This window comes from Prionailurus viverrinus, chromosome D4 (assembly GCF_022837055.1).
Source record: "Prionailurus viverrinus isolate Anna chromosome D4, UM_Priviv_1.0, whole genome shotgun sequence".
Classification (NCBI taxonomy): domain Eukaryota; kingdom Metazoa; phylum Chordata; class Mammalia; order Carnivora; family Felidae; genus Prionailurus; species Prionailurus viverrinus.
In genome coordinates, this window is record NC_062573.1 from 58765681 (window position 1) to 58782898 (window position 17218).

The window sequence follows — 17218 nt, forward strand, 5'->3', positions numbered from 1 at the left end:
TCGTCTCAGGTCATGATCTCATGGTTTGTGAGTTTGAGCTATGTTGGGCTCCATGTTGACAGTGTGGAGACTGCTTGGGATTCTCTGTCTCTCCCTCTCTCCCTGCCCCTTCTGAACTCACTCTCGCATGCTCTCGCTCAAAAAAAATAAACTTAAAAAAAATTATTTTTAATGTTCTTATAAATTAATCATGAGAGATTGGTCATGAAAAACTTAATAAAAGGATTGGAAGATAAATTTGAAAAGTTCTTTTAAATCTAGAGTAAAAAGACCAAGAGATGAAAAATAAGAAAGAAAAGACAGCAAAGTGTCCAGGAAATTCAATATCCAGAATCATTGGAGTTCTCATAGAAAACAGATTGAAAAATGGATAGGAAATTGTCAAAGAAACAATCTAATAAAATTTCCTTATTTAAGATCCACTGAATGCTGACCACAATGAATAAAAATAAATCCATACCAAAACATATCAGTGTAAAATTTCAAAAAGGATTTCCAAAAGCCTCCAGGGAGTGAAAACAGGACTTATATAAAGGATGAAAATTCATAATAGCATGGAGCTTCTCAGAAACAACACTGGAGGAAGCTAGAAGGCATTAGAACCACACCCTCACAATTTTGTTGGAAAATTACAAGATTTCTATACTCAGCCAAAGTGTTAATCAAGTGTGAGAGTAAAATAAAGATATTTCCAGACATGCAAGGTCTCAAGTACTTTATCACTCATGTACCTTTTTCCACATAAGAAGAATGAACCAAGAAAGAAAAAGATATGGGGTTCAGGAGAGAAGTGAAGGAAATCCCCATGACAGAGACCAAGATGTTAACTGTACAGAGGGAATAAAAAGCAATCTGCCTGGATTGGAACAGGTCAGAGGGTTCTAGGAAAAATTTCTTTAATATGATGAAAATGGTAGTATGTCAGATGTATTTGAATGTATTGCAAGGAGATTATGCGCTTGGGTTGGAGTTTGGGGAAAAGTAAACTGGTAGTCTCTTGGAATGCAGTTAATATGCAAATACTCGCACAGGGTCACTGATAGACATACGCATAGATACCACTGCAGCAGTGTTTTTAGTAATAAACTATAGCAGTAATAGTAACAGTAATTCTCAGCAGTAATATTGAAAAATTAGAAATAACCTAAATGCCTATAAATAGAGGCTTTGTTAAATTATAGAACACACATTTAAAAAAATTTTTTTTAATTTTTTTTTTAATGTTTATTTTTGAGACAGAGAGAGACAGAGCATGAATGGGGAGGGGCAGAGAGAGAGGGAGGCACAGAATTCGAACAAGGCAGGCTCTAGACTCTAAGCTGTCAGCACAGAACCTGATGCGGGCTCGAACTCAGGAATCATGAGATCATGACCTGAGCTAAGTTGGACATTTAACCTGAGCCATCCAGGCGCCCCTAGAACATACATTTTTTAATATGAGGCAGCAAGTAAAAAAAAAAAGTGAGGAACAGCTTTATGTTCTCTGCTATGGTTCCATTTGTGTTTCAAAAAGCACATGCTAAATTTCTAGATTTATATATGAATATAGCTAGGAAAAGCTCTAATAGTGTACATCTCAAACTTTCATTTTATTGATCTCTAGTTGATTTATTCATGTAACATCTATTTCTTGAGCATATATGTGTATGTGTAAGGAATCATTTCCTGTATGCTAGAAACGGAGCAGAGATCAAAATAGAAAACGTATCTGTCCTTATAAAGTTGATATCCTAACAGGAAGAAACAGATGATGAACAATAAATAAATAAATACATTATAGGTCAGGTGATGAAAAGTACTCTGAAGAAAAGTAAAACAGGGTAAGTGAGATCAGAGATACACAGTGGGGTGAGATGGCATTTTCTCTATTAAGCTCTGCTTAATAGAGCTTAATAAGCTTCCTGGAGTTATGGACAAGTTCTGGAAATTTGCAGTGTTCAGTACTGTAAGCCACTAGCTTCATGTACCCGTTGAACATTTGTTATGTGGCTGGTGCAACTGAGAACAGGAATTTTGAATTTTCTTTCATTTAAATTAAATTGCCACATGTAGCTGATTGCTACCATATTGGTAAGTACATTTAAATGGGATGGTCAGGGATGCCGTCACATAAAGCAGCATTTGAGCTGAGATTGATATGGAATGAAGGAGCTAGCTAGCCATGAGTTCTGGGCAGAATGAACAACAGGACCCACCTGGAGTAGTTAGAGGCCTAGAGGACTGGAGTAGGATGAGCAAGGGAAAAAGTGGAAGGAGTTGAAGCCAGAGAAACAGAAGGGGCCCTGTCATGGAAGGCCTCAGCGGCCAGTATAAGACTTTGCTAGTTCTCTGAGGTGGGAAGCCATTGCAAAGCTTTGAGCAGACAAGTGAAGTGATCTGAATTTTTAAAGAGTTGCTGGAATTGTTTTAATGATAAACAGTGGGAGTGAAGACAGAAGCAGGGAGAACTTAGAAGGCTCCTACGGTAACCTAGGCTGGAGGTGATGGTGAATTAGGGGGTAGTGAAGCGCATGTAGGGAAGTTGTCAGATAAATTGATGGTATTTACTGTTGGATTAGGTAAGGGGTATAAGAAAGGGGGGAATCAAGGATGGCCTTCAAAGCCTGAGGAAATGAGATTGTCAGGACTGGGGAAAGAATGTTTGGGGAAGGAATTCAAGAGTTCTGTTTTGGGCATGGTAAATTGGAGGTGCCTCTAGATAGTTATGCCAAAGTCTTGAGAATAAGTGGTGTTAAAATGGGACTAAAGGATTTCTTCTAGAGAATGGAGTAAGAGAAGAATTTATAGATGGTGTTAGGGTAGCCCCCTTTATGTGAGGCACAAAGCAAGTAACTTGTCAATCTTAGCATGAACATTTTCTAAGATTTGGATAATTATTTGTTATTCATTCCATAGAATGGCTCCTGAAAAGATAAGGTTCCTGTCGCGAGTTTGTGTACCACTTATAACTCTGCCAGATATCCAACCACTGGTGGAGGCTCTGCTCACCTACCATGGACATGAACCTCAGGAAGTGCTCTGGCCTGAATTCTTTGATGCTGTGAATGAGGCCTTCTTGCTGTAAGTGATACCATTTACTCTCTCACCCAGCATTGTTTTTCCTTTTCTTAGAATACTTCAGCATATTGGAAATGCGGTTTTCAAACTTTGGTTCCAGTACCACTCTATGATCGTAGAGATTATTGAGGATCCCAGTGAATTCTTTTTTTTAAAAAAGTGCATTGTATTTATCAATATTTTATCATATTTGAAAATAAAACGCTATTCTAAAAGTATTCATTTTCAAATAATAAATTGATTACATGTTCACATAAATAGCTTATTTTTATTAAAAAGTGATCTTTTCCAAGAAAATATGTATACCAGAAGCAGCATTATTTTACATTTTTGCAAATCTCTTTATTGTCTGATGGAAGACAGCTGGGCTCTCATACATGTTTCTGTGTGCAGCCTGGTACAGGCTGGTATGTTGTTTCCATTGAAGTGTAGAAAATTCAGCCTCATAGAGATATATTGGAACAGACAGGAATACTGCAGTAGCCATCTCAGATAATTGTAGATTTTCAAAATGTTTTGAAAATGTTAGTGTTGTAAGGTTAGTTGCTATGCTGAATCTGAAATTATAACAATGAGCTTTTCATACTGTTACATTGAAACCCATTGGATGTCTGTGGTATACTTTTAAAAGCTCTTTTGCCCAAGCAGGATCTTGTAGCCTTATGCATGGTTCATTTGGAAAATACTGGTTTATTAAGTTATGTAGACCTTTTCAACCTTGACATATTTCATTATAGTATCAAAACTTACATTCATTCTTGTCAGCACCAAGCCCATCAGAAATGTCTTCAGGTGTTGGGGAGCTGTCAAGCTCCCACTGACAGGAGTGAATTTTCCAGGATTCAAAGTCTGCTTAAACACTCACATTTATCATTGGCTACAAAATACTGTCATTTGTTTTCCTTGAAGTACAAGGGTCATTTCACTAATTTTTGATAAAATGTGTGCCAAATACTCAACTCTGAGCAGCCACTGTTTGCCACTCTTCCATGTAAATTTCCATGACAAAAAGGTGGCCAGTTGATCTTGCAGCTCTTACACTTGCAAGTGCTTTTCCTCGGGACAACCACCCGGAATTGTCATGCAGCAGAAGGGCATTATGCATGCTTTCCTTTTCACCACACACAATGTTTTTTTTAATCAAAAGTATTCGCCAGTGTAAAATTCAGTAAGATTAATATTTTACGCTGCTTCATCAAACACATTTTTGTGTGAAACCGGCAGTGTTACTACTGTACACAGAGTGAAGGACACGGTGACCGTTTCCCTGCTTGACTCGTGCTGGGCACAGTGGTTTTGCTCACTAGTGCTGCTGCACTTCGAGTGCAAATGTCAACACGGCTGTCCCAGGAAAAACCATGAGCTTCGGAATAGTTATTCAACACGTTGATATTTCTCTACGACATGTGCGTACTGCCCAGTTCTCTTAACAGAACTCCTGTTGACACCTGTTGTTGTTGATACCAGATGAATACGAGCAACACAGCAAGTTCATTCACCTCTAGAGATTCAGTTTTAAGGCAGCAGTGTAATCCTCTTGATGAAATATTAATGTATTACATCTATGTTTGAATTATTTAATTCCTTTTTGTTTAGACTCTGAATGATTGGTCTCAAATTGGTGCCACAGTTAACTAGTACTACAACAGTAATTTGGAAACATTCTATTGAATATGGCACAATGAGGTAAATTATTAACATCTCTGAAGCCAGGGGAAAAATCGCTTTCCTCATATTTGCTTTCATTTATAGTTTAGTCCAGTTCCTTTGGAGTAGTTGTCTCCCTGTCATGAGTCAAAAGAAATACCTGATGTATTGGTTTCATCTTTTCACAAACAGCTGGAGATGAGAAAGCAAACATTTTAATTCTCCTTCATAAAGTCAATGATCCATTCTTAAGTGTAAGAAAATATATTATAGGGGTGCCTGGATGGCTCAGTCGGTTAAACATCCGACTTCAACTCAGGTCATGATCTCACAGTTTTCTGAGTTCGAGCCCCGCATCGGGTTCTGTGCTGACAGCTTAGAGCCTGGGGCCTGCCTCAGATTCTGTGTCTCCCTCTCCCCCACTCATGCTCTGTCTCTCTCTCTCTCTCTCAAGAATAAATAAATGTTTAAAAATAAAAAGAAAATATATTATAAATGAATTTTATTTTTGAATAAGATAACAAATTATGAGAAAATCTAAAAATGTCATATTTATATATTTCTGAAGAATATCTAAGTATATGTACACCTAAAATAATTTAGATAAAATTTAGAAGAGTTTTCCAAAAATGTTTAAGTATTACTGCAAAACTAGACAATAAAGTGTACTTGCTTCCTGTTATGTTTCCATATAGGTACAAGAGGAAATATCAGTTTGTTTAGTTATTTATCTACTTAATTATTTACTTACTTACATCCCCTCCACCTCCCCCCACCCCCGCTTTATTGAAATATAATCTACATATAACATTGTGTAAACTTAAGATGTACAAGTTAATTTGATACACTTTTTATGTTATAAAATCATTACCACCATAGCTGAGCTAACACGTTCATCATGTCACATAATCACCATTTCTTTTTGGTGGCAAGAACATTTAAGATCTTCTCTCTTAGCAACTTTAAATATTGTTTCAACTAAAATTATATCAACTATAATCACTATAATGTACATTAGATCCCCAGAATTTATTCATCTTCTAACTGGAAGTTTATACTCTTTGACCAACATGTCCCCATTTCACCACACCCTAGTTCCTGGTAACCATCTTTCTAGTCTCTGTTTCTGTGAGTTCAGCTCTTTTAGATTCTGCATAAAGTGATATCATACATTATTTGTGTTTCTCTGTCTTATTTCACTTTACTTAATGCCTTCAGGTCCATCCGTGTCACAAATTGCAGGATTTCTGTCTTTCTCATGGCCGAATAATATTCCACTACATAAATATACCACATCTTCTTTATTAATTCATCTACTGGTAGACACTTAGGTTGTTTCCATATCTTGACTAATGTGAATGCTGCAGTACACATGGGAGTACAGATATCTTTTTGAGATACATTTTCATTTCCTTTGGATATATTCCCACTAATGGGATTGCTGGATCATAGAGTCATTTTAATTTTAATTTTTTGAGGTATATCTGTTCTGTTTTCCATAGTAGCTGCACCAATATACATTCCCACCAATTGTGCACAAGGGCTCCCTTTTCTTCACATTCTAACCAACACATTGTTATTTGTTGTCTTTCTGATTCTAGCCGTTTGGACAGGTGTGATGTGATGTTTCGTTGTGGTTTGATTTGTATTTCCCTGATGATTAGTGATGTTGAGCATCTTTTCATGTGTCTGTTGGCCATCTATATGTCTTTTTTGGAAAAATGTTTATTCAGGTCATCTGCCTATTTTTTAATCAGACCATTTGTGGGTTGTTTTGTTGTTTTTTTGTGATGAGTTGTAGAAATTCTTTATATATTTTGAATATTAGCCCCTTCTCAGATATATCATTTGCAAGTATCTTCTATTCAGCAGGTTGTGTTTTCATTTTGCTGTGCAAAAGCTTTTTATTTTGGTATAGTCTCAATAGCTTATTTTTGCTTTTGTTTCCCTTGCCCAATGGAACATACCCATAAAAATGTGCCTAAGGCTAATGTCCAAGAGATGACTGCCTATGTTTTCTTTTAGGAGTTTTGTGGTTTTTGGTCTCACAGTTAGATCTTTAATTCATTTTGAGTTTATTTTTGTGTATGGTATAATAAAGTGATCCAGTTTCATTCTTTTGCATGCAGCTGTTCAGTTTTCCCAGCACCATTTATTGAAGGGACTGTCTTTTCTTATTGTATATTCTTGTCTCCTTTGTCAGATTAAAGGACCATATAAGCATAGGTTTATTTCTGGTCTGTCTATTCTATTCCATTGATCTATGTCTCTGTTTATGTGCCAGTACCATAGTGTTTTGATTACTACAGCTTTATAGTATATCTTGAAATCTGGGATTGTGATACCTCTAGCTTTGGTGTTCTTTCTCATGATTGCTTTGGCTGTTCAGGTTCTTTTGTGGTTCCATACAAATTTTAGTATTATTTTTCGTGTTCTTTCCCAGCTTCATTTATTGATGAGACTGTCCTTTCTCCATTTTATATTTTTGGCTCCTTTGTCATAAAATGCATATATGCATAGACTTATTTTTCAGTTCTCTGTTCTATCACATTAATCTGTATGCCTGTTTTTATGCTAATACCATACTGTTTTAATCACTATAGCTTTGTAAAATAGTTTGAAATCAGGGAGCATGATGTCTCCAGCTTTGCTCTTTCTCGAGATTGCTATGGCTATTTGGGGACTTTCAGAGATACATATAAATTTTAGGATTGTTTGTTCTGTTTCTATAACTACCATTGGAATTTTGATAGTTGATGCATTGAATTTGTAGATTGCTTTGGGTATATGGACATTTTAACAGTATTAATTCTTGTTAGGTTTTTATAGATATTCTTTATCAGTTTGTGAAAATTGTCCTCTGTTCCTAGTTTACTGAGTTTTTGTATTGAATGGGTTTGGATTTTAGCAAATACTTTTTCTGCATCTATTGATATGATCACATGATTTGTCTTTTTTAGCCTGTTGATGTGATTGATTACATTAATTCATTCTAAAAGTTAAAACAGCCATGCATACCTGTGACAAATTCCACTTGGTTGTGATGCAGAATTCTTTTTGCACTGCTAGATTAAGTTTGCTAATATTTAGTTGAGGATTTTTGTTTCTATGTTAAGGAGAGATATTGGTTTCTAAGTTTATCAAATTTATCCCCATAGAGTTGCTCATAGAGTTCCTTTATTATTCTCTTAATGCCCATAGTGATGTAGTGATGTCTTCTCTTTCATGTCTGACATTAGCAATTTATGTTCTCTTTTTCTTTTTTTTTTTTTTCAGCTTAGCCTGGATGGAGACTTAAATTGATTGTATTGATCTATTCCAAAAACCAAGAAAATCATTGATTTTCTCTATTGATTTCCTGTTTTTCTTGTTAATTGTTATTATTTCTTCTGTTTACTTTGCTCTTCTTTATCTTAATTAAGAGCTTAATTTGCTCTTCTTTATCTATATAGCTCCCTGAGGTAGAAACTTAGGTTGTTGATCTTAGATATTGCTTATTTTCTGAATATGCATTTAGTGCTATAAATTTTCCTCTAACCACTACTTTTGTTGCATACCACAAATTTTGATGAATTGTGTTTTCATTTTCACTTAGTTCAAGATAATTTTAAATTTCTCTTGAGGTTTCTTGAGCCATGGGTTACTTAGAAGTGTGTTGTTGAATCTCTACATAATTTGGGATTTTCAAGTTATGTTTCTGTTACTGATTTCTGGTTTATAATTCCTTTTTGGTCTTAGAGCAGATACAGTATGATTTCTATTAATTTAAATTTGGAAAGGGGTGTTTTATAGCCAGAATGTGGTGTATCTTGGTGAACGTTCCTTGTGAACTTAAGAAGGATGTGTGTTCTGCTCTGGTTGGATGAAGTAGATTACAAATGGCAATATATATAGTTGATTGATGGTTTTTTGAGTTCAACTATGTCCTTACAGATTTTCTGTCAACTGGATCTGTCCATTTCTGATAGAGTGATGTTGACATATCTTCAGCTATGATAGTAGATTCATCTTCTTGCAATTCTGTTATTTTTTACTCATATAATTTTATACTCCATTATTAGGCACACACCAGTTAAAGATTGTTATATCTTCTTGGAGAATTTATGCCTTTATCTATATGTAATGAACTTCTATATTCCTGATAACTTTGCTTGCTTTGAAGCCAGCTCTAAAATTAGTATACCTACTCCTGCTTTCTTTTGATTAGTGTTAGTTATATTTTTCTCCATCCATTAGTTTTAATCTGTTTCTTTATATTTAAAGCTGGTTTCTTGTAGACAAGGTATATATAGTTGAGTCTTGTTTTTTGATCCACTCTGTCAGTCTGTATCTTTAAATTGGTGCAGTTAGACCACTGAGGTTCAACGTGATTATTGACATAGTTGGATTAATATCAATTATATTCCTTACTGCTTTATATTTGTTGCTTTTGTTATTTGTTCCTCTTTTTGTCTTCCACTCTTTTACTGCCTTTTGTGTTTGAAATATACATTTATAGCTAATCTAAATCCACTTTCACATAACACTACACCACTTCACAGATAGTGTGAGTACTATTCAATAATAAAATAATCCTAATTCCCCCTTTTTGTTTCTTGTATCATTATCATACATTTCACTTATACATAGCATACATAAGTGCACACACACACACACATAATTGATTACCTTTTTCCTATTTAATATTATTTGAACAGTTTGTTTTCTGTTACATCAGCTAAGAATGGGAAAAATAGGGTTACCCATGTGGCTCAGTTAAGCGTCTGACCCTGGATTGCGGCTCAGGTCATGATCACACGGCTGTGAGATCAAGCCCTGCATCATGCTCTGTGCTGGGTGTGAAGTGTGCTTGGGATTCTCTCTCTCCCTCTTTCTCTGTCCCTACCCTGCTCATGATCTCTCTAACTAGATAGATAGATAGATAGATAGATAAAATAAATTAAATAAATAAATAAATAAAATATTGAAAATAGGAAAATAAGTTTTTATTTTGCCTTTATTATTTTTTCTTTGATGCTCTTTATGTAGATCTGAACATCTGATCTATATTATTTTTCTTCTCTCTTTTTTATGTCTTTATTTAATTAATTTTTTTAAAATTTACATCCAAGTTAGTTAGCATATGGTGCAACAATGATTTCAGGAGTAGATTCCTTAATGCCCCTTACCCATTTAGCCCATCCCCCCTCCCACAACCCCTCCAGTAACCCTCTGTTTGTTCTCTATATTTAAGAGTCTCTTATGTTTTGACCCCCTCCCTGTTTTTATATTATTTTTGCTTCCCTTCCCTATGTTCATCTGTTTTGTATCTTACAAAACATATGTCCTCATATGAGTGAAATCATATGGTATTTGTCTTTCTCTGACTAATTTCGCTTAGCATAATACCTTCTAGTTCCATCCACATAGTTGCAAATGGCAAGATTTCATTCTCTTTGATTTCTGGGTAATACTCCATTGTGTGTGTGTGTGTGTGTGTGTGTGTGTGTGTATGTGTATGTGTGTGTGTGTGTATATATATACACACACACACACACACACACTATATACACACCACATCTTCTTTATCCATTCATCCATGGATGGACATTTGGGCTCTTTCCACACTTTGGCTATTGTTGATAGTGCTGCTATAAACATTGGGATGCATGTGTCCCTTCGAAGCAGCATACCTGTATCCCTTGGATAAATAGTTAGTAGTGCAATTGCTGGGTCTTAGGGTAGTTCTATTTTTACTTTTTGAGGAACCTCCATAGTGTTTTCCAGAGTGGCTGCACCAGTTTGCATTCCCACCAGCAGTGCAAAAGAGATCCTCTTTCTCCACATCCTCGTCAAGATCTCTTGTTGCCTGAGTTGTTAATGTTAGCCATTCTGACAGGTGTGAGGTGGTATCTCATTGTGGTTTTGATTTGTATTTCCCTGATGATATGTAATGTTGAGCATTTTTTCATGTATCTGTTGGCCATCTGGATGTCTTCTTTGGAGAAGAGGCTGTTCATGTCTTTTGCCCATTTCTTCACTGGATTATTTGTTTCACTGGATTATTATGTGTTGAGTTTGATAAATCCTTTGTAGATTTTGGATACTGACCCTTTATCTGATACGTCGTTTGCAAATATCTTCTCCCATTCTGTCGGTTGCCTTTTAGTTTTGCTGATTGTTTCCTTCGCTGTGCGAAACTTTTTATTTTGATGAGGTCCCAGTAGTTCATTTTTGCTTTTGGTTCCCTTGCCTCCGGAGATGTGTTGAGTAAGAAGTTGCTGCGGGCAAGATCAAAGAGTTTTTTGCCTGTTTTTTCCTCGAGGATTTTGATGGCTTCCTGTCTTACATTGAGGTCTTTAATCCATTTTGAGTTTATTTTTGTGTATGGTTTAAGAAAGTGGTCCAGGTTCATTCTTCTTCATGTCTCTGTCCAGTTTTCCCAGTACCACTTGCTGAAGAGACTGTCTTTATTCCATTGATAGTCTTTCTGCTTTGTCAAAAATTAGTTGGCCATATGTTTGTGGGTCCATTTCTGGATTTTCTATTCTGTTCCATTGATCTGAGCATCTGTTTTTGTGTCATGTCATTCATTCACTCATTCATTCATTTATTATTTTGAGAGAGACAGAGGGAGAGGGTGGGAGCAGGGGAGGGGCGGAGAGGGAGAGGGAGACAGAGAGAGAGAGAGAGAATGAATCCCAAGCAGGCTCTACACTGTCAGTACAGAGCCCGATGTGAGGTTTGAACTCACAAACCACAAGATCATGACCTGAGCCAAAATCAACAGTTGGTCACTCAACCAACTGAGCCACCCAGGTGCCCCTCTCCTTCACTTTTAAAGAATAATTTCACAGGGTACAGAATTTTAGATTGTGTATTTTTTTTTTCTCACAACCCTTTTAATATTTCAGTCTACTCTTCTTGCTTGCATGGTTTCTGAGAAGTTGGATATAATCCTATCTGTTTTCCCTATAGTTAAGATGTATTTTCCCTCTGGCTTCTTTCAGGACGTTTTATCTTTGATTTTTTTTTTCTTTTTTTTTTTTTGTAGTTTTAAAGTGATATGCTTAGGAGCAGTTTTTGGCATGTATCCCACTTGGTATTCTCTGGGCTTCCTGGAATGGTGATTTGGTATCTGACATTAATTTGGGAAATTTCTCCGTCATTTTTCAAAATTTTTTTGTTTTTCTCTCTCCCTCTTTTCCTTCTAGTACATCAATTACACATATATTTTTTGTAGTTGTCCCACATTCCTTGAATATTCTGTTCTGTTTTTTTCAATCTCTGTTTCTTGTTTTTTCGGGTATTTTTGTTGTTGTTTTTTGTTTTTTTGGGTTTTTTTGTTTTTAAGGTTCCCATGGATATATCCTCTAGCTCAGACATTTTTTCCTCAGCCAGTCCACTATTTAGCCCACCAAAAGCATTCTTCATCTCTGTTACTGTTTTCATTTCTGTTAGTGATCTCTAATACTACTTTTTTTTAAAGATTCCCTTCTCTCTGCTTATATTGCCCATCTGTTCTTACATGCTGTCTATACATTAGTGCTCTTAGCATATTAATCATAGTTGCTTTTAATTCCCAGTCTAATAATTCTAACATCTCTGCATGTCTGGTTATAATTATTGCCTTGTCTCTTAAACTGTGTTGTTGTTGTTGTTGTTGTTGTTGTTGTTGTTGTTTTCCTTTTGCTATGCCTTGTAATTGTTTTCTTGATAGCTAGGTATGCTGTACTAGGTAACAGCAACTGCTGTGAATAGGCTTTTGTATTTTGGTGGTGAGATATGAGAGGAGGGGAAGTGTTCTATAGTCTTTTAATTAGGTCTCAGTCTTTTAGTGAGCTTATGCCTCTGGACTGTGAACTTCATGAGATTCCTCAGGTTTTTTTCTCCGCCTAACTTAGATGTCCAGAGCTGACTGGAATTGGTTATTTGCCTTCCCCTAGGTCTGTTAGGTTCTGATAATACCATATGAGGTTAGGCTCTGATTAACTAGTTTCCCTTGAAGGCAGGCCTTGTTAAGAACGGAATGCTCTAGGGGTGCCCGGGTTGCTCAGTCAGTTGAGCGTCCGACTTCAGCTCAGGTCATGATCTCACAGTTCGTGGGTTCAAGCCCCACATTGGGCACTGTGCTAACACTCAGAGCCTGGAACCTGCTTCAGATTATGTGTCTCCCTCTCTCTGCCCCTTCCCCACTCATGCTCTGTCTCTCAAAAATGAATAAACGTTAAAAGAAAACAATTTAAGAATGGAGTGCTCTATTGTATTCAAAACCTAAAGTAGAAGTGGAATTACTCCCACTGTTTACTCTGAGGACCTGGTTAAGCTCCTAAGTTTCATAATTTTGTGGGACCCTTCCATAACTGGATCCCACTGGAATTTTTAACTCTCAAGAGTTATCCACACTGGGCCTCCAACTACTCACTAATTACAACTCAGGTTTTCCTACCTGGGCACTGGTTCCCATGGCAGTTACCACTTGTGGATCTCTACTCCAGTAAGTCACAATTTCCTGTATTTGCTTGTCTGTCTTTCCAGTCTTGGGGGCCAAGATTTGTCCTGTGTCCTGACCCTCTCTTAAGGATGCAAGAAGAGTTGTTGATTTTTCAGTCTGTTTTGCTTTGTACTTGTTGTTAAGACAGAGCGGTCACTTCCAAGGTCCTTTCATGCACAACAGGAGACTGGAAGTCTCCATATGCCGTATATGAAAATCTATATAACTACAATACCATTATTATATTTAAAAATTGATACTAATTCCATAGCACCATTATGTATTTATTTTAAATTTTCTTTAACATTTATTCATTTTTTGAGAGAGGGAGGGAGGGAGACAGAAAGAGAGAGAGAGAGAGAATGTGAGTGGGGGAGGGACAGAGAGAGGAGACACAGAATCTGAAGCAGGCTCCAGGCTCTGAGCTGTCAGCACAGAGTCCGACTCAGGGCTCCAACTCACAAACCATGAAATCATGACCTGAATTAAGTCGGGTGCTTAACTGGCTGAGCCAACCAGGCGCCCCTAGCACCATCATGTATTTAGTCAGACAGTAAATTCTCTTGATTGTCCCCCATTTTTTTTTACAGTTGATTCTTTTGGAATCAGAGGTCAAAGCTGAATTTGGCTGATAGGTTCAAAAATCTCTTTCAATCTGTAGGTTCCCAATTTCTCTTTGTTTTTGTTTTGTAAAGTATTTGTTGAAATAATATGGTTACTTTTCCCCACCGTCAGATTATAGAGCATTCTGCCATCTCCAGTGTAATAAAAGATGCAAACTCCTCTCTCCCTTAATCATACATTCAATTTCTGTGTGCATTTGGGCCTATTTTGTTATTTTCTATTCTCTCCCTCTTTTTTTTTTTTTGACCTGTTGTATATTCACACACCAGTACCATTTTGTTTTAATGGTGGAGCCTTTCTAATATACCTAATATAAAATAGGGCTAGTTCTCCATTTCTCTTACTTTTCAGGATTTTTCTGACAATTCTTGCTTGTTTTATCTTTTAAATAAACTTTGAAACCAGTGTGCCTAGCTTTAGGAAAGATAGCTAATGTTATTTGGGGGAGGCTTATGTTAAATATATAGGTTAACTGAGGGACAACTGACATCTTTCTGACATTAAGGCTTTCGTCTACCTATCCAGGAACACTTATGTCTTTTGGTTTGTTCAAATTTACTTTTTGATCTTAAAAGAGTGTTTTAAATATTTTCCACATATATAGGTGTTAGGCATTTTTTACTCCCAAGGTTTTATTGAGTTTTGGGGCTTGGGGGGATTTTTTTGCTCTATAAATTGATTTTTATTATATCATCGTATTTGGAAAATAACACCTCAAAACCATCATCATTCTTTCAGTTAACCCAAAGGAAGTAGTTACCAGTGGAGTATATGCTGTTTTTCATGTATCACTCTTAAAAATTAATGTAAGAATATAAGTTTTAATTTCATTTTAGATGAAATGTTATAGTACAAGAATTTGTTAAGGTAATATCTTAGAAAAAGAGATAGAAGGTTAAATTATTTGATGTTGAAAAAGAAGTCAAAACATAATTCTCATGGTTAAAATATGCAGTCTTTTTTTCTATCTACTCTAAACCTCTGTCAAAATGTACCCAAAAAGTGAGTTTCCTTAAGGAGTCTGATCGGTTATCTTTGTTATTTATGTAAAAGACTGAGTAATAATCAGTTTAAAAGCTTGTATAATGTGATAAATGTGCTCCACATGTGTGTGCCCTTCATACCATTTCATACTTCAGTCTCCAATGGCTTACCCCACCAGCTTTCATTTTCCAAAGCAGTTTTTCAAAGTATTTATTTTTAAGTAAAATGCTCTTTGTCTTTCACCATGGCAGCTCTATTTGTGATTTATTTAGTAATACATTTCATCAAATTATAGGGTCTTAGCAACCTATACTTTCAGCCTTTTTCAGCAAGAATTTAATTAAAGGGAAATGGGAGGAGAATGCCCCTAGGTATTCCCTGTGAAATCTCTCAAAGCTGTTTCAGAAATTACTGGTGAGGAAGAGACGTGCTCAGAAAATAGCTACTTTTGCTCCACCCACAGTGCTCAGATGGAAAGCTGAGGGCAGTGGCTTCATGAGTGGGCCTGAACTCCTTTGCTGTTTATTTTACTTCTGATAGCATGTTCTCCCTCAGCAACTAATAAAATTTATTTGGTTTGGAAAATTGTGTCTGCTAATCCAAAGGGGACAGACAGTCCAGAAATGCTGGGTGGCCTTCAACTTGTCCAATTCCTATGGCTTCAGCTCAGCAAGTTCCCCAAGCAGTGGCGTAAGGGCTGGAGCCTTTCCATGGACACTTTCCCATGGACTGAGCATCCCAGCCACATGTTGACATGGAGAGGCTGATTCAATCAGTCAGTGCAGATTACCACCCCCACACCCAACTCTTCTCCGCGCCCCCCCCCCCCCCGCCCCTTGAACAGTTCCCCACATGTGCTGTGTGGTCATTTAGAAACTACATACTTTCTTTGACCAGTGCACCCTGCCCTACATTTAGACTTCCAACTATTTGCCTACCACAGTACACCAGTGGAATTTCATGTTTTACCATTGGCCGGGTGTCTTTGGCCTTGGCTTCCAAATACAGTCATGTATTTTCAGAAATGGGCTGCCTGTGTTCTTTTAAACAGCAGATGGTTGTCCCTCTCTGTGGTTTAGATAACCTAGAAGAAATTTTTTATTCTTGGCCTAAAAATCAAACCTAACTTCTCCAGTCTATCCCTGGTGTTGCTATCACAGCCCCCTGCAGGCTGCAGGTTGCAAAAAACCTTTCTGGGAGAGCTGCTGAAATCCTTCCATAAGTCTGTGGAGTATAAGTAATTCAGCATGACCTGACGTCTCAGATAAATCTAAATCCATTGCTTCAAAAATATTGAGAAGTTTGATGACTGGATGGAGAGTTTTTTCCTACATACTAGAATGAATGGTTCAATTGAACAAATCAAAGGAAGAATGGATGCAGGACTGACGAACCAACTGGCCTCACGGTGCGACTGTGAATGTGCTTTTTTAGCTCAGATAAGAAAACTCAGGCTTTCAGTGTTGTTGAATAATATAGGCGAATGTATATAAATGAAAGGCTAGTGTAATACCATGGACAGAAAGGTAGCAAAGAAGTATAGTAGTAACTAAAACTCCCATTTCTATTTATTTATTTATTGAGACTCCCTGAGAGCCTCTTTTTTAAAAATTTTTTTTTAAATTTTTTTTTTTCAACGTTTTTTATTTATTTTTGGGACAGAGAGAGACAGAGCATGAACGGGGGAGGGGCAGAGAGAGAGGGAGACACAGAATCGGAAACAGGCTCCAGGCTCTGAGCCATCAGCCCAGAGCCTGACGCGGGGCTCGAACTCACGGACCGCGAGATCGTGACCTGGCTGAAGTCGGACGCTTAACCGACTGCGCCACCCAGGCGCCCCTCTTTTTTTTTTTTTTTTACATTAATAGGATAACAAAATTAGTCATTGAAAAAGTTGACTTTTCAACTAAAAGCCTGCTGATACTGATTTGTAATAGACATTACAGTGTGTTTGGGTTTGTGTTTGCTTGGTGTTGCTGCTGTTTGCTTTGAAAAGTAATCTCTCTGCACATGTAAGTGGTGATAATGGCACAGTCCTCAAATTTGGCATGCTTCTTAGATCAAGTTTTCATGGAAATACACTTTTGGGAAAGAATACATTCTAGTGCCTTGGAATTAAGTAGTTATCCAGAAAAGCTGACCCCAATTTTTGTGGGCTTCTCTGGCAACCCAAATGGCCCTGATCTCTTTCTGGTTTGGAAAGGTGAATACTGCCTGTGTTTGTCTTGAGTGAGGAAGCTTCTTCCTTCCCTTTGCCTCTCTGGCATTCCCTACCAACAGGCACTGCCCTCATTAGGAACTGTTCTTGCAGAGAATTGAATTCCGTGTTCTATTTTTATTACAGCTATTAAAAAACATTTGGAGCCAAAATTATTTAATAAGCACCTGAACTAATTTCTTTATTATACTGCCTCTTTTTGGAAAAGATGGGGC

At 36.9% G+C, this 17218-nt stretch overlaps 1 protein-coding gene across 10 annotated transcripts in view; it reads left to right on the top strand.

Annotated features, from left to right (window-relative positions):
- FANCC (FA complementation group C) overlaps positions 1-17218 on the top strand; it is a 260904-nt gene that overhangs the window by 190992 nt on the left and 52694 nt on the right. For all 10 annotated transcript variants that reach the window (XM_047830487.1, XM_047830488.1, XM_047830493.1 and 7 more), the window contains one exon: positions 2896-3060. In XM_047830487.1, the coding sequence (XP_047686443.1) occupies positions 2896-3060 (165 nt within the window). The remainder of the gene's footprint in view (positions 1-2895; positions 3061-17218) is intronic.